Source organism: Uranotaenia lowii, chromosome 1 (genome assembly GCF_029784155.1).
Source record: "Uranotaenia lowii strain MFRU-FL chromosome 1, ASM2978415v1, whole genome shotgun sequence".
Lineage (NCBI taxonomy): Eukaryota > Metazoa > Arthropoda > Insecta > Diptera > Culicidae > Uranotaenia > Uranotaenia lowii.
The window spans coordinates 188,333,716-188,361,615 of NC_073691.1; the positions used below are offsets into that span (position 1 = coordinate 188,333,716).

At 32.1% G+C, this 27,900-nt stretch overlaps 1 protein-coding gene across 5 annotated transcripts in view; it reads left to right on the plus strand.

The window, feature by feature from the left end:
• LOC129740513 (serine-rich adhesin for platelets) overlaps positions 1-27,900 on the plus strand; it is a 420,359-nt gene that overhangs the window by 277,150 nt on the left and 115,309 nt on the right. For all 5 annotated transcript variants that reach the window (XM_055732213.1, XM_055732228.1, XM_055732220.1 and 2 more), the window contains exon 4: positions 11,208-11,742. In XM_055732213.1, coding sequence (XP_055588188.1) covers positions 11,208-11,742 — 535 coding nt within the window. The remainder of the gene's footprint in view (positions 1-11,207; positions 11,743-27,900) is intronic.

Genomic DNA, 27,900 nt, shown 5'->3' on the forward strand with positions numbered 1-27,900 from the left:
GTTTTTATTTTAAATTCATATTTTGTCACTTTTCCCCCGTTTGTTTTGATAAGCTGTGGCTATTTAGTGTACTCCTCGCGGTGTCTTTTTAGAATGATTTAAAAAAAATTCGACATCTGCATAAGTTTGCCAAATTCCAAAGAAGACTTTCTCTTATCCAACGCAAAACTATCGAAAGAAATCCATTAAGGGATCTAGAACATCTTTTTTTTATTTTGAACGATTTTCGAACAAAATACACTAGTAAATTTTTTTGATATTATTCAAAGCAAAAGTCAAATCGTTATGCAATTTTCAACAAACTAAAATAAAACTATTTTAAACTTTCTTTGGTGAAGTCAGACAAACTTGTAATGGTGATCTTTACAAGTTTATTAAATTGTAAATACAATGTAGATCATTGTATTTCTATGTATTTCCCAATCCATATTTTGTCAATTCAAACTTTCAACAATGAATTGAACATATTGCATTATAAATAAATTGAGTAAATTATGTGAACTTCAAATATGAACGTTTTTAGCCTTTGATTTTGATAACTGTAAAATTTTCAATATAAAAAATGATTTTATTTTTGGCTTTCATCACTGACACTCTGAAAAAAAAAATATGTTACCCTTTTAACCAAATAAAATCATCAACTCTGTGTTTCGTTACAAATGGAATTATAAATTCACATTTCAAATGGGGATGAAATTATTTTGTTCTTCAAATTAAAAAAAAAATACCCCGAAATTTTTCAATAAATCCTTTAGTGGAAAATGAAGAAAAGAAATTTATATCCTAATATGATAAATAACATTAGTTTACAAAATTTTTAAAAAATCTTGAACTTTATTGACCAACCTTTATTTTTACTGTGAAATCGTGCGCTGAATCCAAAAATGATATTCAAAAAATCATAGTAGAACAGTTTTCCAGTTATGCTCCAAATATGAAATTTTGGAAAAATATATAAAAGTATTTGTACTCAGGTTCAAATATCTGGGAATGTATTACATTAATTTTAAATTTCTTTTTTGCATATTTAAGGTGAATAAATTTTCTATCGATCATCTGAACTTAATTTTTCCGTATGATCAACAGTATTGTTGATATTAGTGACTTTATGATAGAAAAAAAAATTGTAAAACGCATTTTTTCAGATAAAAATTTGTTTCAGCAAATGTTTTAGACTCGAAAGTAACATTTCAAAAAAATGGTTTTTATGTTCATCTTAAATCGTTCTGAAATTTGACATGTGACATTCTGGTAAGCAAATAGTTAGTATTAACTTGGAGCGAGTGATGTTTAATTCTTCCTATACTATGATGAGTACACCACGGTTCGTTAAATTATTCAAAAATGCAAAAATTACTGACTTGGTAAAGTAACCATCATAACTTCTTCAATTTTCAACCGATTTCGATGAATAACCACTTGAAATCTTTGTTTCAAACTATTTTTCCATTTTTGAAAAATTTAACGAACCGTAGTGTACTTATCATAGTATAGGAAGAATCAAACATGGTAAATATCACTCGCTCCAAGTTAAAACTAATTATTAGCTTACCAGAAGGTCACATGCCAAATTTCAGAACGATCTGACCATGCGAAAGGTTTGCTTGAGTCTCAAACTTGAATTTTATTTTAAGGTATTTGCTCGGGAGGAACAAAAATATGGTTTTTCATTGATTACTTTTTTTTTCCACCAGCCGATTGCTTTTTATGAATAATTTTCTTAAAGCCTAAACTATATTTTAGCCGAAAATTGTCATTTAACGCGCAATGTGTACTTTTTATGCATTGCTTTTTATACAAGAATTTCCGGCCATAATACAATCTTTGAACCGCAATCACTTTTTTGTAATAAGTCCATATGCAAAAATAAAGTTCAAATGATCGATAGCAAATTTATTCACCTTCAATATGCAAGAAAGAGATCTCAAATTAATGTATCCGAGATAATTGAACCTGAGCAGTGCTGCAAATTTTCCGAAAGCACGAATGATATTGACTGTGATTTTCTTTCAGTGGTAAAAGCTTAAACTGAAATGAATGAAATAGAAAAGTCAAAAAATATAAAAGCTTCTGATCGGCTCGGTCATCTTCGTGCTTACGGCAAGCTTTGCGAGAAGTCTATGTCTATCAGTCAGTAGAAAGCTCACTCGTAAACCCGAACTAACTTGTTTCACTCGACTGTTACGAAAGCGTCTTTCGCTTAGGCGTTTCTGTCACTCACTGCATTCGATCAGTGAATGTAGCTTTAGCATTCAGTCGGTGTCAGCTAAAGTTGCTGATAATTTCAGTAGGCATTTGTTTATACCAATTTCAAAAATTGTGAATTGGGATTCGAAAAGAAAACCCGATTTGAAATCCGCTAAGACTAAACGATTACTCAGAGGAAACAGGAAGAGAAAAGGATATAAATTTATTCATGACGACATGACGAAAATCTGACAAATATGACATGAATTTGACAATTGTGTTGAAAAAATGACAAAATCACGACAAAATGTAATAAATATGGTGAAAACATGACAAAATTACGAAAATATTTAGTATGACCAAAATCTGATAGATATGAAAATAAAATGACAGCAATCTGCCAAATATGACAAAATTATGGCCTAAATATGACAATGAATAACTATAAAATGACAAAACATAAAAAATACATAACAAAAATCTGACAGATAAGATAAGAAAATGACAAATGTGATAAAAAGATGACAAAAATATGAAAAATATTGCAAAGGTTAAGCGAAATTTTGACAATACTATAACACAACATGACAAAAAAAAACAAAATTATGACAACAATCTGACAAAAATGACAAAAATATGTCAAAATTATGACAGAAATATGACATTGATTTAACAATAAAATGACAAAAATTTCGATAAACCTTAGTCAAAAATATGACAAATGTGATAAAAATAAGACAAAATTATGTCAGAAATTTGATAAATATGACAAAATTATAACAACAAATAAAAAATAAAATGAAAAAAAAACATGGCAAACATATGACAAATTTAGTAGAAAAAAATGACAAAAATCTGAAATATATGACATTTTTCATGTTTTTATCACTTTGTCATAATTTTACATAGTTTGACGACATTTTTGTCCTTTTAATTTAAATTTTTTGCCATATTTCAATAAAAGTTTTATCATATTTGTCTTATTTATGTCATGAATTTGTTTTATTTTTATCACAATTTTATGTCATCTTATGGTTATTTGGTTTGTATATTCGTCATATTTTTTCCACGCTTGTCATAATTTTGATTTTTTTTGCAAATATTTTGTCATATTTTTGTTATAGTTAACACATTTTTGTCAATTGTTTACCACATTTGTTGTTTTTCGCAAATTAAGTCACTTTGTTATATTTTTATGGCATAATTTTGTCATACTTTTACCATATTAGTCATGTTTTGTCATTTGTCATAATTTTGTTATATTTTTGTCGTAATTTTGTCATAGTTTTGTCCCATACATTCGTCCCACACGCTCCTTCGCTAGCGTTCTTCTCGCCAACCCGAACACTTATTTCTCAACCTTCCCACCTGTACACACTATATGGAAAAGACGTTTTTTATCAAAATCCTTAAAAAATAGAAATCTCAGCAATAGTTATTCAATTTTCGCAAGTCTAGCGCAACGAACAAGCTTTATCACCATTCAACTAAACTTGATGATAATCGAATTGAGCTTTTTTCACTTTCAGCAATGTTTGCTTGATACTGAAAATGAAGATTGGATAATCTCATGAACCTGCAAAGAGCCTGAATGTATACTGACCACCGATGTTGCCGATTCGTGAATGAGTATGCAGAGTGCTTTCGGGATTTAGCTTTTTATTCATTATCGAATAATTTCAGATAGAAAAGAACTGAGCCTACACTACAGTAAATTCAGTTGAATATTGAAAGCTGACACTGATTGTTTGCAGCACTGAACCTGAGTACAAGTAATTTTTTTTATTTTTCCAACATTTTATATTTGGAGCATAACTAAAAAACTGTTCTACTGAAATATTTTTAAATTTCATTTTTGGATTTAGTGCACAATTTTACATTAAAAGATATCTTCTGTTTAGTTAGTTAAAAAATACTGTAAACTAGTGTTATTAACAGTTATTATTATTTAAAAAAAAAAAAAAAAAAAAAAAAAAAAAAAGTCGCGAATGCCATAAAGATGGTAAAACGACTATAATCGAAACAAAAAAAAAAAAAAAATTATTTTAAAAATTAGTGAAGGTCACTTTCTGACCTGATTTGAAATTTAATTTTGAATTCGGATGGGTTTTTTTTATCAGAATCTGATGTTATATTCCATTTTTTCCATTTCTAAGCACTGATTTTTATGTCCGAAGCTTGAAATTCAGGATCTATTCGAAATTCTAATTCGTACTAGTCTTCTAGTGTTTCGGAAATTTTTATTTCAAATTTGTAAACTAGACGGCCTAAAGTTTATTTTCAAGCAAAACTCTTAATCAGAAGAAGAAACATCATAACTGCCTTTGTTCATATTTGCTAAAGTTGATCTTTAGAATTTCAATGATTTCGTTATGTAAATTATTTGACTGATTTCGTATTCTGCATTGATTTATATAGGACTCTTTCAGTTTCAGTTTATTCGTTTTAATGTAATGTAACATCTACTTATGTCAAAACTTGTTCTCGTTCCATATGTGATAAAAAAGTTGCTTTGAAAATGTTATTCAATGAGTAATTCAACATTTGTTTTGTTTGTAAGGTTGTTATATCCAATGTCGCGTAAACATATCGTATATAATGCAGCAAAACCAGTAAATACATTTTATTTTGTAGGCCATATAGGTACATTAGCACACATATTCTTGATTTGGATTGTATTGAATTACGATTTGCACGATTTGTCATGCGAATCGTTTACGACTACCCTGGTTCTTTTTGGAATATACTATGACAATTTACATCATCATATAGATGATTGAAGTTGTAATCTTATAGGTTTTCGCTCAATATGCGATTCGGAATATCTTTATATAAGACATTTTTTGTAACAATATGGGAAGTTTAACGACTTATTTGGTCGTCTTCAGCGACTTGAGTGCAGGGCTCTCATTTTCCGTCAGTTGAATTAAAAATAAGATTATTTCAAAGAAATGCCTTTTTTGCTGTCGAATTAAAGTTTATATCGTACAATTTATTATTTGCCTGATTGCTGAATTTTTTTTTCAACGTTCATGAAGTTATCGTAGTACCTGGACTTGATCCCTGACGATACGATCTGCAGCTCATGATGGTTCCTCGACGCTATTTGGAATATATAAATTCAAGGGGATTGGATATTTCTATAACTTAAATCCTTTGAATCGTAGAACACGTCATCGATGATCTAAAAATAGACCAATATTTTGAAACCTCCTTAAAAACGATTCCAATCATCGATGTCTCATTATCATAAACGATTTTATTGAACTTATTTTTATTCTTTTACGATTGCCAGCAAATACTATGATAATGATGCTAATATAAATCGTATTTCATGTTAAAATATCTTAATTTCGAATTATTTTATGCACAGCACGGCAAAATCTGTCAATCACGGCTGATCAATCTTATATCGGTTGTTTCGCGGATTTTTTGCGAATAGTCGTACACAAAGGTCGAGTTCATATGCACATAACTACGAGTCTCTCTTCTTGTCGTAATCAAACCATGTAATGCATTTAAATATTCTTTGAAAATGAGTTTAAATAACATTCTATACGACATAATCTGTAAAATAAAATACGACTTCTGGTTGTCAGGGTTGATTATTGTTTGACCTTCTCTGTTTGAAAACTGCAAGAGGTTTTTCAATGCAATAAATCATCTTATCATGCAAAATTTTATGAAAACCTTCACAAAATTGCTCAAGCTGAGTCGGGTTTTACATTGTTTTTCTGTGGAAACCCCTAACATCTCTAAAATTGAATGTGTCATGCAATGTAATGATCATGGCTGAATCAAATCTGATGTAAATCACTTATGATTACCTAGCGTGAATTTTGTCATTTTCAATATTGTTCATGTGAAAAAAAAACTCACATTCACCCCTCTCTTTGAAAAATGAAGAAGTCCTCCAGGGTAATAAAATCTTCTAATACGGAAATTTTTAATTTTTTTCTTGATTTTTGTTGAGCAATTTCTTGCCCGGATATTGCCGGATTTATGGTCGTCAATTTGAAATCAAATGCCCGGATTTTGCCAGGTTTTTATATAAAATTTTTTCGGTTTGTCCGGTTGGGATACGTGCTGAAAAAATTCTGGCAATCTCATTATAATCTCATTCAATTATTTGATTATTTTTCAAATTTGTCATCCCATTTAAATTTAAATAAAAATGGAAAAATTTAGCAGCTTCGAAGTTGAAACAACTACAAATTTCAAAACAATTTACTCGTGATTGATTTAGGCATATGAGGGAAAAGATGCCTCTACATTTAATTACGTAGCTCTAATTTCTGAAATGTATGGTAGATAAATGATTAACAAATTTAAACTCAACAAAAGCTGTTTTGCGAAATTCGGCCCATGAATTTGCCAAATAGGCAGCTTGAGGGACCGACTATTTTCGACATTGGACCTTTAAGACAGTTTTGCTGCTAAACGCTGTCTTGACGCGCCATTTGAAATATTCTCGACTATAAAATTTTTGCTGATTTATTCGAACCAACAGCAGCAGCACCTTCTTCAACGGGGAGCTATGTTTATCCACTTGAACCAATCTGCAAAGTATCATCATCATCCTTTCCAGTCTTTTTTTGCCTTCATTCAGATGAATGGCTCTCAAAACCCAAACAGAAACACCCTCCCGATTGACTTCCTTTTCCCCGCTTTGGACCAGAAAAGTAATCAAATTTAAATATTTTTACGACCACTTTTCGCCATATCGAATCGAAATTGTCGTCCTCGTTCGGTTGTTCTTTTTTCTGCTTCTGGTCCTGTGCTCTCGATATTTTTGCTTCCACCATCAGAATCATCCAACGATGGGGCAAAAGGGCAGCACAATTCTCCCGGGGTTTTTTGATTCCTACATATCCTTGTGTGCCAGTTCGGTTTTATGTCCTTCAAATCATTCTGTGTTCTCCAAACACATCCTCCCTTACCCGGTTTGGTATCTTCTGCTAAATGTAGGCTTCCGCAGCCTGTGTATTATCCTGAATTTTCGATGGCCTTGCTTATTTTTTTCCCAGGCTTTTTTTGGGAAAGATATTTTCATATTTTGCCGGTTCTTGAAGCACGCTCAATGTGGCAATCCGGCTTGCCAAAAAGGAACGAGAAGGAAGTGAAATTGGATTTCGGTCAGCACACATGTGTCGCAAAAGGGCATCGAATAGGAAAAAAATAATAAAAAAAGAACTCAATACAACTAGTCCAAGAAATTGTCATCGGAATTCAGCGACGACGGAACCCGGAACCTCCATTAGCAAAAGGCAACTGGCAACTCTCGATATGCAGATGTGCCATATCGACCCCTCCCATTCCATCCAAAATAGGAAAAGGTTAGGGACTTGTCTTTTTCAAAAGCCAGAACCACTTTCCAACCATTTGTTGTCCATTTGAACCAGAATGTCCTTGCTGCTGGTAACTAGAACCATCGATTGAGGGTCATTTGCTAGATGGCAATTCGAAACCATTATCATCGGGTGGACTTGCTCTATTTTCCAATTTTTGGAGAACGATCCCCATTAAAAAATTTTATCTAAAAAGTGAAGAAGATAAGACTGGGCTTTCTACTTCTGGTGCAGTCAAGTACAGATCGGTGTTGCTGCTGAAAAGTTGTATCGGATTATCGGAATTCAGTTCAAGGTTGAAATAAGGTTCACTTCAAGCTAACTTTTTCATTCATATAAAAAAAAAATCAAATATGCATATCCATGGATTAAAGTTAAAACATTTTTGTCAGTTTTGTCATTTTTGTCATTTTTGTCATTTTTGTCATTTTTGTCATTTTTGTCATTTTTGTCATTTTTGTCATTTTTGTCATTTTTGTCATTTTTGTCATTTTTGTCATTTTTGTCATTTTTGTCATTTTTGTCATTTTTGTCATTTTTGTCATTTTTGTCATTTTTGTCATTTTTGTCATTTTTGTCATTTTTGTCATTTTTGTCATTTTTGTCATTTTTGTCATTTTTGTCATTTTTGTCATTTTTGTCATTTTTGTCATTTTTGTCATTTTTGTCATTTTTGTCATTTTTGTCATTTTTGTCATTTTTGTCATTTTTGTCATTTTTGTCATTTTTGTCATTTTTGTCATTTTTGTCATTTTTGTCATTTTTGTCATTTTTGTCATTTTTGTCATTTTTGTCATTTTTGTCATTTTTGTCATTTTTGTTATTTTTGTTATTTTTGTTATTTTTGTCACTTTTGTTATTTTTGTCATTTTTGTCATTTTTGTCATTTTTGTCATTTTTGTCATTTTTGTCATTTTTGTCATTTTTGTCATTTTTGTCATTTTTGTCATTCTTGTCATTTTTGTCATTTTTGTCATTTTTGTCATTTTTGTCATTTTTGTCATTTTTGTCATTTTTGTCATTTTTGTCATTTTTGTCATTTTTGTCATTTTTGTCATTTTTGTCATTTTTGTCATTTTTGTCATTTTTGTCATTTTTGTCATTTTTGTCATTTTTGTCATTTTTGTCATTTTTGTCATTTTTGTCATTTTTGTCATTTTTGTCATTTTTGTCATTTTTGTCATTTTTGTCATTTTTGTCATTTTTGTCATTTTTGTCATTTTTGTCATTTTTGTCATTTTTGTCATTTTTGTCATTTTTGTCATTTTTGTCATTTTTGTCATTTTTGTCATTTTTGTCATTTTTGTCATTTTTGTCATTTTTGTCATTTTTGTCATTTTTGTCATTTTTGTCATTTTTGTCATTTTTGTCATTTTTGTCATTTTTGTTATTTTTGTTATTTTTGTTATTTTTGTCACTTTTGTTATTTTTGTCATTTTTGTCATTTTTGTCATTTTTGTCATTTTTGTCATTTTTGTCATTTTTGTCATTTTTGTCATTTTTGTCATTTTTGTCATTTTTGTCATTTTTGTCATTTTTGTCATTTTTGTCATTTTTGTCATTTTTGTCATTTTTGTCAATTTTGTCATTTTTGTCATTTTTGTCATTTTTGTCATTTTTGTCATTTTTGTCATTTTTGTCATTTTTGTCATTTTTGTCATTTTTGTCATTTTTGTCATTTTTGTCATTTTTGTCATTTTTGTCATTTTTGTCATTTTTGTCATTTTTGTCATTTTTGTCATTTTTGTCATTTTTGTCATTTTTGTCATTTTTGTCATTTTTGTCATTTTTGTCATTTTTGTCATTTTTGTCATTTTTGTCATTTTTGTCATTTTTGTCATTTTTGTCATTTTTGTCATTTTTGTCATTTTTGTCATTTTTGTCATTTTTGTCATTTTTGTCATTTTTGTCATTTTTGTCATTTTTGTCATTTTTGTCATTTTTGTCATTTTTGTCATTTTTGTCATTTTTGTCATTTTTGTCATTTTTGTCATTTTTGTCATTTTTGTCATTTTTGTCATTCTTGTCATTTTTGTCATTCTTGTCATTTTTGTCATTTTTGTCATTTTTGTCATTTTTGTCATTTTTGTCATTTTTGTCATTTTTGTCATTTTTGTCATTTTTGTCATTTTTGTCATTTTTGTCATTTTTGTCATTTTTGTCATTTTTGTCATTTTTGTCATTTTTGTCATTTTTGTCATTTTTGTCATTTTTGTCATTTTTGTCATTTTTGTCATTTTTGTCATTTTTGTCATTTTTGTCATTTTTGTCATTTTTGTCATTTTTGTCATTTTTGTCATTTTTGTCATTTTTGTCATTTTTGTCATTTTTGTCATTTTTGTCATTTTTGTCATTTTTGTCATTTTTGTCATTTTTGTCATTTTTATCATTTTTGTCATTTTTGTCATTTTTGTCATTTTTGTCATTTTTGTCATTTTTGTCATTTTTGTCATTTTTGTCATTTTTGTCATTTTTGTCATTTTTGTCATTTTTGTCATTTTTGTCATTTTTGTCATTTTTGTCATTTTTGTCATTTTTGTCATTTTTGTCATTTTTGTCATTTTTGTCATTTTTGTCATTTTTGTCATTTTTGTCATTTTTGTCATTTTTGTCATTTTTGTCATTTTTGTCATTTTTGTCATTTTTGTCATTTTTGTCATTTTTGTCATTTTTGTCATTTTTGTCATTTTTGTCATTTTTGTCATTTTTGTCATTTTTGTCATTTTTGTCATTTTTGTCATTTTTGTCATTTTTGTATTTAATGAAATTTTTATCACTTTTGTCATTTTGTCATTTTTGACATTTTTGTATTAATTTTCTGACAGTGTAATCTTTATTGTAAGCTAGTATAAAGGAGTTTTTTTTTAATCAGGAATATGTTCCTAAGCATATTCTTGGTTTTTGTTGCAGAGAAATTTCACATCTTGTTCCGAAACCACAAAATTTCGAATCATCACTGGCATAAAACGGAATTGATTCGTGGATTGAAAGTACGGATAAAGTTCCCAACTTTTCCACTTATTTCAAATTCAAATCCCATCCGAAGGATGACTTATGTTTTATTGGAGCGATCATCGGCCTTACGTTTCGCCGGTCCATCTTTCCATTTGCACAAAAAATAAACGGAAAGCATTTCTCATCCGTTACTCTCGGTTTTTTTTTCTCTGTTACTGCTGGGTAGCATCCACAGCGCATTTAAGTGATGGTGAAAAGTGCCGGAAGGAAGCTCCGGTTCTCATTTGATGGTCGGTCCGAAAGAAAAGGAAAGAAATCCCCGTTCAACCCAACCCGGTTTACGGTTCGTTACACAAAATTTTATTTCCCCTGGTCCACCAGTCGACGAATGTAGTCTAACCGGTACCTTACCGGAGAATTTGCGAGCGCACCGGAAGAAAAGGGAAAAGTCAAATCGTTGGATTTATGAATATACGCATTTTCATCGCTCCCGGGGCTAACTTTCGGGGAAGGTTTCTTCCTTCTTTCTATCTTCAAAATGAAGCCGACTGTAAAAAGGTGTTTGTGTGGGAAAAAGATTTTTATGGCTCGGATCTCCGATGTAAATCCTCGAATTTATTGAAGCGTCAATTTTTCCTGATTGGCATATGCCTTTTAGGTCGTTTTGGGTAGGCATACTTTTCTAAGATTTCTTTTTCTCGTTTTTCTTTTCTCCAGGTTCAAAATAGTATACGACTTCCCCTGGCAGGGCTAGCTCCGCCCCGGGTTCTGATGTGCAGTGCCTCGATGGGTGCCGAGGGATCGGTGACGTTGCAGTTACGGGAAGCCGTTCAGGCGCCGGACTCGGGCAGCTCCCTGGATCACAGCGGTCTCACCATCGGCTATCCGGATCCGGAAATGTTGGCCGACATGCTCGGGTCATTCCAGAGTGCTTCGGTTGGGGCGGCAGGATTGGATTCAGCGATCGGATCCAGCTCCGGCACGACAACCACCTTCGATCTCATCCAGCAGGACAGCAGCAACAGCAACTGCAGCATCGGCAACAACAAAGCATCGGCGAACGGGCTGGACCCGATCGAGCAGCATCACCATCATCATCATCATCAGCTGACGACGACAAATGCTCTGCTGGCCAAGATTGGATCTCCCTCAGGAGGAGGAGGAGGAGGAAGCAACAGTCCCAGCAGCAGCAACGGAAGCAGCTGCAGCAGCAATGGCAGTCTCATACTGGGCAGCTTGAAAGGTGAAATAGGTGAGTTTAATTTCAATTTAAAAAAAACAGAGACTTTTATCGATGGTCAGCGAACATGAATTCGTATTCGAAGTAATAGCTCAAATCGGTAGCAGCAGTAAAAGGCGAACACGAAAATATTGCGACACCGAAAATGTCATACCAATTTTCTTATAATGTATACCAAAAATTGTTGGGTAGTTTTACACATATGTTTTCATCAAAATCAGAAAAAAAGTTAATTGATAGAGCCTTGAGTGTAAAATTGAACGCATTTTCGCTTTATGCCTTCAATCAAAGTTTTTACAGTGTCATCCGGTACCAGTTTCCCAGTTTTTTGTTTCCATTTTCTTAACATGTCCTTCTCGTCTTTGACTGTCTTCTTGCTCTTCCGAAGTTCCCAAATCATTATTATCCAATATTGTTCCATCGGGCGCTGCTCCGGACATTTTGGTGGGTTCATGTCCTTTGGAACAAAATGGACAGAATTGGACTCATACCACTCCAGGACACTTTTAGAATAGTGGCATGGTGCAAAATCTGGCCAAAATAGCGAAGCTTCGATGTGCTGCTGTACATCGCCATTTACTGTGCCCTTTGCCACGAGAGGTTCACTCCTCAGTCCACAAGAGCTGATGGCCTGCCAAACAAGATATTTAGAGGCGAACTTCGGCATTCTTCTTAAATTTGTCGTCCACATCGAATTTGCTCTTGTCGGTGAAAGACTTCAACTCCGAAATTTGCTTAAAATCGGCTTTTAGGGGAACATGTCCTATTATGCGCCACCTAAGCGATTCGCTGATTGTCTATGTATTCCACGTACAAATTGTGTTCAAAATGTGTGCAAACGATGACAAAAATTGTTTTCTACAAATGCCTTTGATTTTTTATTACTCAAATTGCTATATTTGCTTCTAAAACTGGATTTTTAAAAACCTTATCCAAAGCAACAGAACAAAACTGCGTTGCAAATACGCGCCGCTGTGTATTCAATACGCGCCTAGCAGCCGAACACACCCGAAAGCAGCCGAAGACCGAAAACACACCAATACTTACAGACACTTTGACTGAGAAAAAATCAAAATGGACTAATCAAAATTTAAAAAAAATTAAATGTAGATTTTTTTGGCTGAATTATCGCTTAAAATATGGTTTTTGACTTTTTGTTCATTTTCAATGAAAATTGGCCTTTTTGAAAAATTAATGCTATTTTCAGCCTACTACGATTGGCGCGTTATATCAAGCGCATGGGCCGTGATAGAACATACTCATAAAAAGCATACTTCAGCGAGTTCAGTATGATTTTTTAGAATCAAATCATAGTTTAGATTTTCCTCTATCGATGTGTCAGAAAATATTGTCTTATTCGTTTTTCTGTGTTAGGTGACACCTTATTGAAAGTGTTTTAAAATTTAGATCGAAATGAAGAAAAACCTAAATTGTGAAATTTTCACGACACAGAGGCATTTTAAGGAAAAATTCATACTTGCCATGACCAATCATAGCATTTAAAACAAATTGGCAATATTTTGCAGGCTTAAAATGTTACGGATTCTTCAAAACAAGGGTGGCGCATATTAGCCACATGGGGCGTTATATGAACTTTTCCCCTATAGGGGAACATGTCCTATTATGCGCCACCTAAGCGAATCGCTGATTTTCTATGTATTCCACGTACAAATTGTGTTCAAAATGGGTGCAAACGATGAAGAAAATTGTTTTCTACAAATGCCTATGATTTTTTATTACTCAAATTGCTATAGTTGCTTCTAAAACTTAATTTTTAAAAACCTTATCCAAAGCAACAGAACAAAACTGTGTTGCAAATACGCGCCGCTGTGTATTCAATACGCGCCTAGCAGCCGAACACACCCGAAAGCAGCCGAAGACCGAAAACACACCAATACTTACAGACCTTTGACTGAGAAAAAAAATCAAAATGGACTAATCAAAATTTGAAAAAAATTAAATGTAGATTTTTTTGGCTGAATTAACGCTCAAAATATGGTTTTAGACTTTTTGTTCATTTTAGATGAAAATTGGCCTTTTTGAAAAATTAATGCTATTTTCAGCCTACTACGATTGGCGCGTTATATCGAGCGCATGGGCCGTGAAAGAACATACCCATAAAAAGCATACTTCAGCGAGTTCAGTATGATTTTTTAGCATTAAATCATAGTTTAGATTCTCCTCTATCGATGTGTCAGAAAATATTGTCTTATTCGTTTTTCTGTGCTAGGTGACACCTTATTGAAAGTGTTTTAAAATTTAGATCGAAATGAAGAAAAATCTAAATTGTGAAATTTTCACGACACAGGGGCATTTTAAGGAAAATTTCATACTTGCCATGACCAATCACGGCATTTAAAACAAATTGGCAATGTTTTGCAGGCTAAAAATGTTTCAGATTCTTCAAAACAAGGGTGGCGCATATTAGCCACATGGGGCGTTATATGAAGTTTTCCCCTATACGTTTCGACGTCCATCACACAGCAGCTATATTTTGTCAGCATCTTCTCGTAGAGCTTCCGTGCCCGAGTTCTAGCCGTCGATTGATGACGCTCATCGTGGTTTGGGAAGTTCTGTACCTTGTGTGTATGTAGCCCAGCTCTGTTCTTTGCATTGTGGACGTAGCTTTGTGACATGTCGATCTTTTTAGCAAAATAACGGCTTGGGACGTTAGGATTTGCTTTAATCATCCGCTTCACCTTTCCCTCCGTCTTTTTGTTCTCCGGTCCCGGTTTTCTTTCAGCTCCTTTTACGTGGCCCAACATCAACCGCTCCTGGAACTGCTTCAACACTCTGGAGACGGTGGAATGCTGAATGTTCCTCATTTTTCCCAACTGCCGGTTCGGCTGTTAAAACGACTACAATTGAACTAAAAAAAAGACAAAACTATGAAATAAATTTGATAATTAATTGAAAAAAAAATCTATGAGGGAACTATGAAAATAAAAAGACAAATGAAAAAATGACAAAATTCTGACAAAAATTGACAATAAAATAACAAAAATCTGGTAGAACTATAAGACACCTTTGTCCATTTTATTTTCAAAATTTTGTTTTTTTTTCTTCATAGTTTTAATACATTTTTATCATATTTTTCTCAAAGCTTTGTAATATTTTTATTCCAATTTGCAATATTTTTGTCAATGTTTTGTGAGATTTCTGTAATTTCATTGTTAAATTTTGACATATTTGTCATTTTTTATTAGTTACCGTCAACTAGGGTAACATGCAACAATTTTCAACTTCAACTTCAGCCCCTTATGCATCAAATGTTTTAAGGTTGATGGGACATTAAATTGACGTAGTCAAAAAATGATTGGATTCTTCATCAGCTTTTTATTTTCTAAAAACATGCCATTTTCACGATATTAAGAAAAAGGAGAAACTTGCAATAATAGATTTTAAATGAAAAATCTTATTAAAATTTGTAGTTTTTGTGATGCCATAAAGGCTTTTGCGCATTAAAACAATAATTGCAGTAATTTTTGGATTCTCTTAAAACTATTTTTTTCTGAACATAAGGATGGTGCATATATTTAGGGCTAAAAAAATACTTGAAAAAAATTCTACCAGCTAAAATCATAAAAATAAATTTTTGAATGAATGAAATTTCAACACTCTCGACAGGTAACTTAATTTAAAAATATTTATATAAAAAAAAGGGATTGTCCGATTAATATTTTTCTTCGATAATGTTGGTATAGGACATAGGTCGGCAACCTACGGCTCGCGAGTCGCATGCGGCTCTTTGGATGTAAAGCTGCGGCTCCTCAGCTCACTGCACTTAAATAAATATATTGTTGAATAAAATATTTAAAAAACGTGCTAAACCGATAGTTTAGCCTTGTCACCTGACACACGGATTTTAATAGGTCCAGAAGACAATTTTAAAATTACATCCGCCGTAGGAAACAGCGGAAAGGATCAACGACAAAATAGCATGTTTTGAAGCTCAATTTTTCAATTTTTTGCTATTCACTGTTGATGATGCTTCATATCGGCATAGAGATCAAGATTTCATTTATCATCAACCGAACAAGCAATAGATAAGCGTTTTTTAAACAATAAAAATCAGAATCAAATTACTTATTTCCACAACGCGTTGAGCTTTAGCTTATGTACATGAAAATCAAAGTTTATCATTTACAAAAAAGTAATTCTTAGATAGCCTCTTTTTTGTTATCAAACAAAGTGACCATCATCAAATTTTATATTTTAAGCACTCGTAATCACTTTCTGCCCTCAATAAAAATTTAACAGTTTAAATTTCCAAAATCGTATTTGAAAAATTCAACCATTTCGAAAAAAAATTAACAACTTTACATAAACAACAGCATAAAAATATTGGAAAAACCATCTCAACCCTATCCTATATATTTGAACTGAAAACGGTAGTTTTAATGTATCTAAATAAAGATCCCTCATTAGCATTCTAGTTTGCTCGGTTTTGACCGGGCTTGTCCGGATTATCAAAAAAAAAAAATGGGAAATGCTCGGTCCAGTCCCGGTTCCCGTATATCGACGAAAAAGGCCAGGGTTTTTGAAATTTCAAGTATGATGCCTGTAGCCAGTTTTTACCAAAAGTGCATAAATTTTCAACTAAGTTTCTGTAACGAACTTTTTTCATTTTTGATTAGGATTTAGTCACCGTTGATTTATTTTTATTAATTTTTGTTTGGAAACTTTATGAGCATAATCTTTAAATGATTTTTCCAGTTGAAATGTACTCTTTCTTTATTTTTTGTCACAAACTTTTAATGAAGGCTACAAACCCCCATTATTTTTTTTAATATTTTAAGCACTCGTTATTAAGCACCCATTGATGAATAATCCACAATGTATTGAATTTCATTCTTCGTTTAATTAGATACACATTAAAGAAGAATCAAATGTGACATAAAACAAAATCTTTTTATTTTCCAGATACAAAAAAAGGATTCCAGATAGGGGTTTAACCTACCCCCCCCCCCCCCCCCCCCATGGAGATTTTTTCCAAGTAAAATTTTCAACCTAGTAAAGGAAAATTACTTGTCTTAAAGGTGTTCAATAAGCGTTAACAAAAAAGTCAGAAATTTTTTCTTGCCTCCGTCTAAATTTACTCTAGGCTTGAGACATTCTATTTCATTACACTACATACATATATGCCGTTCACAAATTGAAATTAATTTTTGCATTTCAATCAATCTTTTGTTTTAAAACTCAAATCTTTACATAAAAAAAACTCTACCTCGTCTTTGGAATGAGTTTTTATTAAGAAGTGTAACCAAGCAGATTCAGAATTTGAGACCAACCATTTTAGCTTCAAAATTAATTCATCGAATACAAATTTTTACATCAACAAGTTGTAAACCATGTATCATATGACACACGATGGTCATCAGAATTAGCAAAACCAAATCTTAAACCCAGTATCCTATACTTTATTACTAAAAATTTTGAATTACTGAAATACTTTTGGTAATATACTTTTTAAATTAAAAAAAACTGTGGGATTTAACTTTTTTAGATCATGCATTATCATCTGTGAAATATTATTTCTTAATTGAATTAAAAAGGAAAAGTAATCAAAATCAAAATTATTTTTTTTAAACGTAGATTTGTGATTTCATCAGTTATCAATGATTAATGTCACTTAAAACTGAGACATAATTAAGCTATTAAACACCAAACGCAAGGTGGTAGTCAAAATTTGTTCAAGCTCAGGGCGCTTAATTATACCAAATCAATAATTCAATCTTAGGCACCAATTTGCTGTTCTGTAAATTCTATAAATAAGATTTTAAACTGGTTAGACACGTTTATTAAAAAATATCCTTCAAAAATGTAAAAAAAAAACTTATCTTTTTAATCTTCGTATTTGGTTTTAATTTTCAAATAAATTTATCTAATTTTAAAATTTGAAAGCGACAAATATTCAGTGCTTGAAATTTTTAACTTTAAAACCTTCGATTGAAAATTTAAAAACGGTTTATTTGTTTTCATCGTATAAAATCATGTATTTTAATCGATCATGATTTTTAATTTATCTTCAGAAAGTTCGAAAAATGATTCAAAGGAGCAACTTGAAAGTCAAATTTTAATGTGCAATGTTAACTTAATATTTATTATCTTTGTGCTTTAGATTTTTACAACAAAACTTGAAATATTTTTGCTTTTTATTTTAGTTTCTCATTGGTCACTCACCAATCTGTTATTTGCCAGTGTAATTGAACATGATGTACATTAATACATAAAGTTATTAGTTTTAACTTCCTAACTTTTTAAGCCTTTTATTTTAATAACTGAAAGAGTTTAAATATAGAAAAAGGTTTTATCTGTGACTTTTATCACTTGAACTCTTGAAATATAATTAAATATTTTCTTCTTATTATCAAATAAAATTCAATTATAAACTATTGAATAAATTCTTCTAACTTCAAAGTAAACTTTTTTCCTAATCTAAAATTCACATTTTAAAACATGATTTTTTTAAATTCAAAATATTACATTTTTTAATCAATTCTTCAATTGAAAACTAAGAAAAGGAATGTAAAATTAGATGAAATATTAACAATCATTATCATTTTTCTAACAATTTTTAATCATGGTCAATTTTTAACCTGATCTGACATTTATTTGTGAGTTCAGTTTTTTTTTTAAATTTGATAATATATTTTATGTATTCTATTTAATATTAATTCATAAGAATTCATTTATGTCCGAAGCTTTGATTTTAAGTTTGAAAACTAGACTGCTGAGAATTTATCTTCAAGCTAATTTCTAGTTCAGGATTAGGAACATCATTTTGAATAATTTATCAATGACTTACCGGAAATAGCATTGATTTGAAACAGTCATTTTGAGTTGTTTTGAAAACTTTAATTTATTTTATCAGTAAAATTCACTTTTTTGAGTTTGTGTAATAATAATAAGTACGAGAATGGTTTAGAAATCAATTTCCTTATTTATTGTGTGTTTTTGGAATTGTTATCATTTTTAGCTAAATTTGAATTTCGAAACCCCCCCTTCGCACGGGTCTACATAGGAACCTTATCAAATCATTAACTTTGAAGAAAAAATGAAAATGGAAATAGTGGGAGGTCCTAAGGAAATGTGTGAAGGAATAATGTCATTTGTATTTTGAAGCTCAAACTATTTAGAAATTATTATAACTTTTGCCCCTTAATGTAGGCTTTTTTCGATTATAAATATTTTTAAAATAAAACGTTCAAAATCAAGGTTAGATTGATAACCTAGCTTATGTAAATATTATGAAGGTGTTTTGTATCTTTTATGATCAAGAAAACTCGTTAAAATCGTCAGAATAGAGACTGATCTATGCCACCCCAAAGCATCAAATTCTGAAAAGAGACGATTTTTAAATCAAATTTTAAGTAGTATTCTCCTTAAAAGAAAAAGTAATCGATATATGTTGAAAAAAGTGATCAATATTACCCCGGATTACGGTACTTCAATTGTAATAAGAAACAAATTTAAAAGAAATGTTCAAAAGTTAGAATAAAACTCAACTGGTTTAAAAGATGATTTCGTAAAACGTATGTTCATTGACCATTCATATACTTTTTTTTTTTCAATTTAAAACAAAAACAATAAATCTTTAATGAGGCTCTTTCAAACTCTAAAATTTATAAAATTTGAAAATTATGGCTCTTCTGAGTCAAAAGGTTGCCGACCACTGGTTAGGATGATGAAACCAGTAAAAAGTTTGTAGGTGATATTGAGCCAATCCAAAGCAAAAGTTTTTAACGCCATCGGAAATGTTCAAATATGTACATTTATTGCTCGATTTATTAAATTTTATATGAAAATCAAAAACTAAAAAAAAACTAGCTTAAAAAGTAAGAAATTATGTCATTATCACTTTGTTGTTCTGTCAAAAGATAACTTGATTAGATTATATTAAATTAAAAATTATATCAGTTATGTTGTTATTGTTCATATCGCATCTAATCCCACTGTTACACGATGCCCCGTTTGACGGTATTACAGTTGTCATATTTTTATCACATTTGTCTTATTTTCCAAAATGCTGTTAAATCTTTTTCAAAGTATGTTTTCGAGTTTTGTCAGTTTTGTAATTTGTTTGTCAATATTTTGTCAATTTTTTTTATTGATTTTCCAGATTTCTTTTTATTGCCATTGCCATTGCCATGCTATTGCCATCTGTTGTATTTTTATTTTGGTCATGCCTTTGTCGTTTTGTTGTCAAATTGTTTAAATTTTTGCTACATTGCCAATTTTTTTTCATATTTTAATAAAATGTGTCATATTGATCTAATTGTTTTGTCAGAGTTTTGTAATTTTGTTGTTATAATATTGTCATATTTTTGCCATATTTTTTCTTAATACATATTTTTGTCATAGTTTTGTAAATTTTTTTTTATGCGATTTTCAGTCATTTCAGTCATTCCTCTTCATAACCCCTGCGGTCATGGAAATTGCAAGATTTCTTATGTTTTTTTCTGGAATTAATTTTTTGAAGTTTTTAAAATACGATTTAAAACCTGCTGATGAAAAAAAAATGAGTTCGCTTCGCGCTCACTGTGTTTGTACCCTTAAACTCCGCTGATATTTCGAGTTTTTTTTATTTTTGGTAAATAATTGCTGCGTTTTGATCAAACCTGCCCGAATTCCGGGTTGAAAGTTATGAAAACGCCCGGAGTTTGCCAAGTTTTTTGTGCCCGGATTTGTCTGGCCCGGATGAGAGCGAGAAAAATTCTTTCGACCTTACTTTATGTTCAAAGCATGATACCTTCAAAATGTATTGATTAGATTTGTTGTTTTGTCAGTCACATCGTCAAACGGCTGTAGGCGCATTTAATTCGATAGGCGCATATTTCGCTACTAAACCAACTAAACCAACATAAGTCAACCTATCCTTGAAAGTTAAATAGCAACTGTTAAACATTTTATCTGCAGACGACAACTCGATTTCGCTATGCCTGTTTCATTTTACCTATAATAATGCACTTGGTCCTAGTAGTGGCAAGAAAACCCGGAAACGAGCAACACACTTCCGGAATCCGTTTTCCCTTCCGTGTGTTTAACCGTGGTCTGCTAAACGAACTATTTAGGTATCGATAACAGTCCAATGCCATCGGATTCCATTAGCACTTGTTTTCTATAATATTCTCATCGAGCTAAATACACAAGAACCTAGAAGGAAGGGCACAGTTGGCACTCTCTTGAAGGGCGCACCACCAAGTCACGTTAAATAGTTAGAGCGTTGCTACATTGGCTATAGGCCCTCAATTACCCGGAAGCGATAGGAAAGGTTCCAGCCTCTCGGGGTCTCCGATTACGGAAAATGTTTTACCACCCCTTCCATACATCCTCTAACCAGGTTTTTCCTATGAACAACAACTGTTTGAGTGAGTGTGTGCTGTTAATTCGGTATGTGTGCACCTGCATTTTATGGCTGTATGTTTGTGTACCCTACAGGACCTTCCTTCGATTGTGCTTTGCCGCTGCTGTTTGCAAACTATCGGTGCCCAAGCTTATTCTGCTAATTAAGGCCTGCAGCAGTTGTGCGGGTTTGCATTCGGGAGAGAAATTAATGCTCACAGACTCACAGGGTTTCTACTATCAGAAATATGATCTGAATTTATATTTAACTGTGATTAAATTTTAATTTCAATTTTTAATAGAAAAATAATGATAAAGCTGGGCGATTGCCATTTTAAATAAATCACAAAAAAAACCGACAGTCTAACTTTGAATAATTCAGAGACACCCTAGCCACTACTCTGTTATCTCGATTCCACAGTTGGATTCCGGAAGCACAGAATCCGTGAATCAATGTGTGACACCAGTTCGAGTGGAACACAGCAAATCCCATATTTATGGCCCGGCTGAATCCGGTGTGCTTCCTGGTTTGGTTAAAAGCAGCTAAGCATGGAAGAAAAATGTGCCGGCCAGCTCTAGGGACCTAAGGGTGCCAGGTTAAGGAATGTGTTATGAAAATGTGCACAAATCAAAGAAAAATTAATTAAATTGTTTTTCCTTCCAACATGTGTACAAACAATGCCCTAAATCATACAGCGAATGTTAAAAACCAATTTTCCCCTGTTGCTCTAGCTAGTAAGCTCGTAGAAAGAAAGCTCATTGAATTATCCGACCAGTGCAAATCCCTCAAAATCCTACAATTTCTCCTCTGGTAATTTTTCGATTTCCAAATGAAGCGAACGAGATAGAAATCTTCCGGTCCAGTTTAGTTTCCCAACAACAGGTTCCAAGCTTTTATTTGAAGTATCAGCTCCTCAAAACGCAAACACACAGCAGGCACACATACACCCAAACTCAAACACATACACACACCCTCAGTAGCCAAATCGAACAAGAGATTAACGGAATCACTCACTAATAATAAAAAGTGGCATTTGCCAATAAACCCAAATCCCCAAGATCAAAGGCTTCTTGCAAAGGCAGGTCTGTCTGCCAGAGCGCAGCCGAGCTGAGCCGAGCCGCGCCTTTCGCCTTCCGGTTCCGGTCTTTCCACGAGCCCGATGAAACGGATGCTGTTGTTTCTCGAACAACTATCGTTGTTCTTCTCGAATCGAGGTAAGGTAAACGGAGTGTGTGGGTGCAACTGGGATCGGATGGAATAATCCTTTTTTTGTTTTGTTTCTTCGCGCTGTTGTTCATTCTCTGTGTTTATTATTCGAATCTAATTGGATTGTGTTTGGTTGAAGTTTCGATTCTTTGTATCGCGTTCTAGAGAAGGGATGAAAATGGTTTGCATCATCACAATTGTCTCAGTTCGATTTTGTGTACTTTTTTGTGAACATTTTACTTTCATTCGATTTTTTTCGAAAATTTGGATGGTAGAATTCCATTTAAAGGTTGGTTTATTATATTGATTCGTTGATAATGTATATACAAGAAATATTTGGTTTATGAACTTCGCCGACGAAACAACTTTTTTTCACAAAAAATAACGAAAAAAGTACAAACAGTTCTCACATGAGAGCAAACATTTCAGAAGTGCATTTTCATAAATGGAATACGACACTTGAATAAATCTATGAAAAAAATTTATATTTTAAATCTTTTTCCAATACAATAAACAACTCAAACAATCCATTTATTTCAGACAAAACCTTCGAATTTGTAAGGTATTTCGGTTAACAGAAAACATGCGTGTTTTCAATGCACACTGTCTTCGACAACATTCCATAGTTTTACAAGGCGCATACTTTGAAATAAAATATAGAGTTGAGGGGTTCACCAATAGCAAGATAAAAAAACTAACTTTTTTGTTAAGCATTTTAGAGCTTTGATTTTTTCAACAAAGTTGTTTATCTTAACAAAATACATAACTTTGCTGAACAAGACAAAGTTCTACAATTTCATTCTAAGGAGTTACAATGAAATTAAAAAAAAAACCTTGAAAAAACAGTTTTTTAAATCTGAAACGTTGTAGGTAAGACAAAACAATTTTCAGTCTTCGAAACAAAGTTGAAAAAAGTTAAGATCTACAATTGTTTAGTACATTATGATGTGTTTTGAACTTGCTGAAGCGCTGTAGAAAGCATTAAGTGTAATATATTAACGATTTTCAAAGAAAAGTTTATCGAATTGCGCAAATTTTCGCACAATCAGCTAACGTGGAATTTATTTTTGGTGTTAAGAGGAATCATTACCATATAAAACTAACGTGGAACTCGGTGGAACTCGAAGCAATTTTAAGATTGAAAATCTAGTATTTGGTTCACAAATATCACGTTTTTAGACACTTTATTAGTTTCTTAATTTCTTTGATGCAAATAAATCGCAGAATTTGAGAATTAGAAATAATTAGATGATTTAACCGGTTTTCCGTAACAAATTTATCAAAATGGTCATAGATCCTTTAATCAAATTGAATTTGTAATCCAACGAAAACTTATTATCTCTAAAGTGTTTTTTTTTCGTTAAATAGAGCAAAAATTGGCCTGCCACTGAAAGCTGAAAGCTACTTTACTTTTGGAGTTGAATCACTTTCACGTGTTGGTACAGATATCATTTATATAATAATGTACAGATTTTATTGATAAATTTGAAACGGAAAACCGGGTAAATCATCAAATTATTTCTTATTCTCAAATTCTGCAAGTTAATTACATCAAAGAAACTAAAAAACTAATAAAGTGTATAAAAAAAGTGATATTTGAGAACAAAATACTTGATTTTCTATCTTAAAATTGCTTCGAGTTCCATCGAGTTCCACGCTAGTTTTATATGGTAATGATTCCTCTTAACACCAAAAATAAAATCCACATTAGCTGATGGTGCGAAAATTTTCGCAATTCGATAAACTTTTCTTTGAAAATCGTTAATATATTACACTTAATGCTTTCTACACCCGAGCAGACTTTGATGCCCAAATCGATAGCAAACAGTAACCAAAATGAGCTATCAATGCCAAAACGATAGCATAATTTAGTATCGCAATTTTCCCGATGGCATAACTAGGTTTCATCGAAGAATCAATATGTCGAAATATGATGCCAAACCAATACCTAAATAATGCATTGAGACCAAAATGAAACCAGTATTTGGTTTAGTTTTTTTCAAGGATAACAAAACGAGGTATCATTAAGGTTTCATTTGTTATGATAGAGCAGAAAAATGAGATCAAAATGATAGCATAATTTGGTATTCAATTTTGTGTGATGAAAAAATCCGATTTATTTAGTTGTTCAAAAAAAATCGAACTGAACACATTTTGAGTTTTTTTTCAGTGATTGCAAAGTTAGACATCATTGAGGTATAATTATTTTGAAAACAGAAAATTAATTTTTCAGGTATTGAAATTTAAACTTAACTGAAAACATACCACGAACTTAGTATAGTGCGCGAATTACTTTGTGTTGATTTCTCTATCATAGCAAAAGGTATCATCGAATCGATAAGAAATACACTATTAAAATCAATATAACCATTTAGGTTACAAGTAAAAAGAACGTTTTTTTAAACTTCGTCTAGTCCGCTTTCTTGAAGTTGTGAAAGCACAACGATGCCAAATTTTGGTTTTATTGAACATCAAAAAGTGGCATCCAACTCGTTTTGAAAGGTTTGCTAAACAAGGCATCATAAAGGTTTCACTAATTTTCATTGAGTAGAAAAGTGAAAATATAATAGGTAATACCATGATTTGGCGTTACATTTTTGTTATAAAAAAGGTCTTGTAAAAAAGTTGAAACTTAAATCGTTTTGAAAACAAACATCCAATTTAGGGGCCGTTCAGGTACCACGTGGACAGAAAAATGAGATTTTTAACCCCCTCCCCTCCCCTCCGTGGACCTCACGTGGACCCCTACCCCCCTCCCCGGATGTCCACGTGGACAGATTGGAAAAAGTTTTTATTTTAAGTACCTATAATTTGACAGCTAGAGAACACCACTTTTTGCCTATTTGTTATAGAAATGGCTGATTTTGTAAAACCGAATATGAATTTTCTTATATAAAAAAATAAAAAATTTATATTTATTAATAATCATATTTATCACATGCTTTCAGGTAGCTACTTTTTTTAAAACTTAACTGGTATGCCATTTAAAGATTTTGATTTAAACATCTTAATATTTATTAAACTTAAGAAAATATTTTGAAAGTAAGTATGTCCACGTGGACATGACTCAAACCCCTACCCCCCTCTCCATGGACAAGCGTGGACATTTTCATACCCCCCCCCCCCCTAAGTTGTCCACGTGGTATGTGAACGGCCCCTTAGCCAAAATCAACTTGACTTGATTTGGTGTTGATTGTTCCTTAATATGAAAACAAGCCATCACGAGGGGTCATACATACATTTTTTATGATATCCTCATGATGTCCCTAGATCATATTGCGAATAAGTTTTTATAATTTAGAAGAGATGAAGAAACCAATAATGTTCCTGACTACGCCCACTAACCTTAAAACTTTTGATGCATGAAGGGTATGATTATCTGTGGACATGAGTATTTTAGAAGCCATTGAAGTTGAAAATTGAAAAGTGTTGTATGTTACGATGGTACCGTCTCCCTCTCGATTTTTCAGAAACAATTGTACGTATTCTATTGAAAATTCGATAAATTATTCGAATTTTCACTCGATTTTTAATTAACTCGATTTTTTGATCGAACATCAGATGATGTTGATAAAATACTATTCTGTTGCATGTAAGAGTTCATTAAGTTTGTTCCAGTTTATTTTTTTTAAATGTTTTTTTTTATTATTATTGTAATGAATTAGTTTTTTCGAACATCCAAACTCGCACCTCACTCGTACTGGATGAAAGCTTTGCTTTTTCTTCTTAAAATTATTCCGTGGTTTTTTCAATTTATAATTTATCCCCAAAACTGTAACCTTTACAGCGGTTGGAGAGCTCTCATACTCAATTATGTATATTTTTTTTTAAAGTAGGTTATCATGCATTATCCGTTTATCAAGGCACCATTTTGATGTCCATTATAATTTCAAAATCCAAACGATGAGAATTGTTCACTCATTTTATGATTGAATTATAAAATAAGCCATCAGTGCCTGAAAATATATGAGCGTGTAGAAAAGAATCAAACAAAACAATAATAAAGTCAGTTTGCGTTTTTTAAGCTCGCGTAAGTTTTTGGTCCATAAACTGCAAAAACCTTCTGGGAAACTAAACCGCTTCCGCTGCTGTTTACATTACATCGGTTGATTCCTGTGCCAAGCCATCGGAAGTCCTTTGGATCTAAGTTTCGCTGTATAACTTAAGGAATCCTGAGCTGCTGGAAAAAGTGAAGGCCTCTTCCGTGTCTCCAACCTACGTAATATCTAGCAGACAATTTCAAAGGAACTGCTATTTCATCAGGAAAACATCGTATAGAGTTTGAACGAAACCAAATTTCGCTGGATGTAAACTCGAGAGATCCAAATACCCGTGCCCTTTCCCGGAAGTCGCACTACCTTGCTGAGCGACATTCGAATGCAGATACGTAATATGTACATATGCATTTGTACTACAGGTAAGCAACTTTTCACTTTTATATGTACTCCGTTTTTTTGAAACATATGAATATTAAAAAAAATTGAGGAACTCAAAAAGAAATGCGGTATCGATTTTTGCAAAATGTAAAAAATCGAGTACCAAATCGGTTAAAATTGGTCGTTTTTTGAACTAAATGTTTAAAACTATCTGATGAAATTAATGAAACATTATATTTTAGTCCGCTTTACGCTATATTGATATCTGCAACTTTGTTTTTGTTTAACTCGAGACTGTCGCCTTCAACTTGTTGTATAAGGCCTTCTGATGTAGGGCTTAATGATAAGAGATATTTTGAACAGATATAACTGTGCTGAAGATTTTACTTTAAATCTATTCAATTTTAGACAAAGTAAAAAAAACGATATTGATTTTTGAAAAGGGCGAATGCGCCAAATCTAAGTAAATCGTGTATTTAGCTGATTAAAATAGTACTTTCGAAAACCTCAATTTTGGCGCTTTCGCCTTCTACTTGAATCAATATCGAAAAAGAATCTAAATTCAAAACGCCCTTGTTGAGAAAATTTAAACATCTTGGAATAAAATAAATTTAGTCCTTGCTTGTACGCTGGCGCTTATTGATATAAGATTCTATTTTAATAAGAAACCTTCGATAGATTTTTAACCAGTCTCCTGAATTTAAATTAGGTATTATCATTATGTAATTTCATGTGTATTGGTCTTATTCTTATCCAACTATGCCAAAATATCTTTGATGTCCAGCTTTTGTTTCCGGAAGTTTAATTTGTTACGAGGTTTTTTTTTACCTATTTGAATTCATATCTTCCTGGCTGATGCAACCCCATATGAATCATGCCATAAAAATGAAAATACTATTACCGTATTTGTTTATGCCGAGTGTTGCACTAGTGTTGCACTGGTGCACCACTAGGTGCTGTCAAACTGTTTGTTTATTCGGACGGTGTTGCACTGGTTTTGACCTGTCGGAGTTCTGCTGACGGACGGTGGCCCACCGATAATTTTGCCAGTGTTGCGAGAGAGCGTGTGAGTGAGCGAGGTAGCAATACACTGGCGAGGATTTGTGTTTGTTTTTATCGGGTACGGTGGAACACTCCACGAGTGGAGAAAACAAATACAGTATATGAATATTCTCTGTTGAAATTGCATAAGTGCAGGCGATATTTAAACACTGAAGTGTACATGAATATTCACTCAGGCAA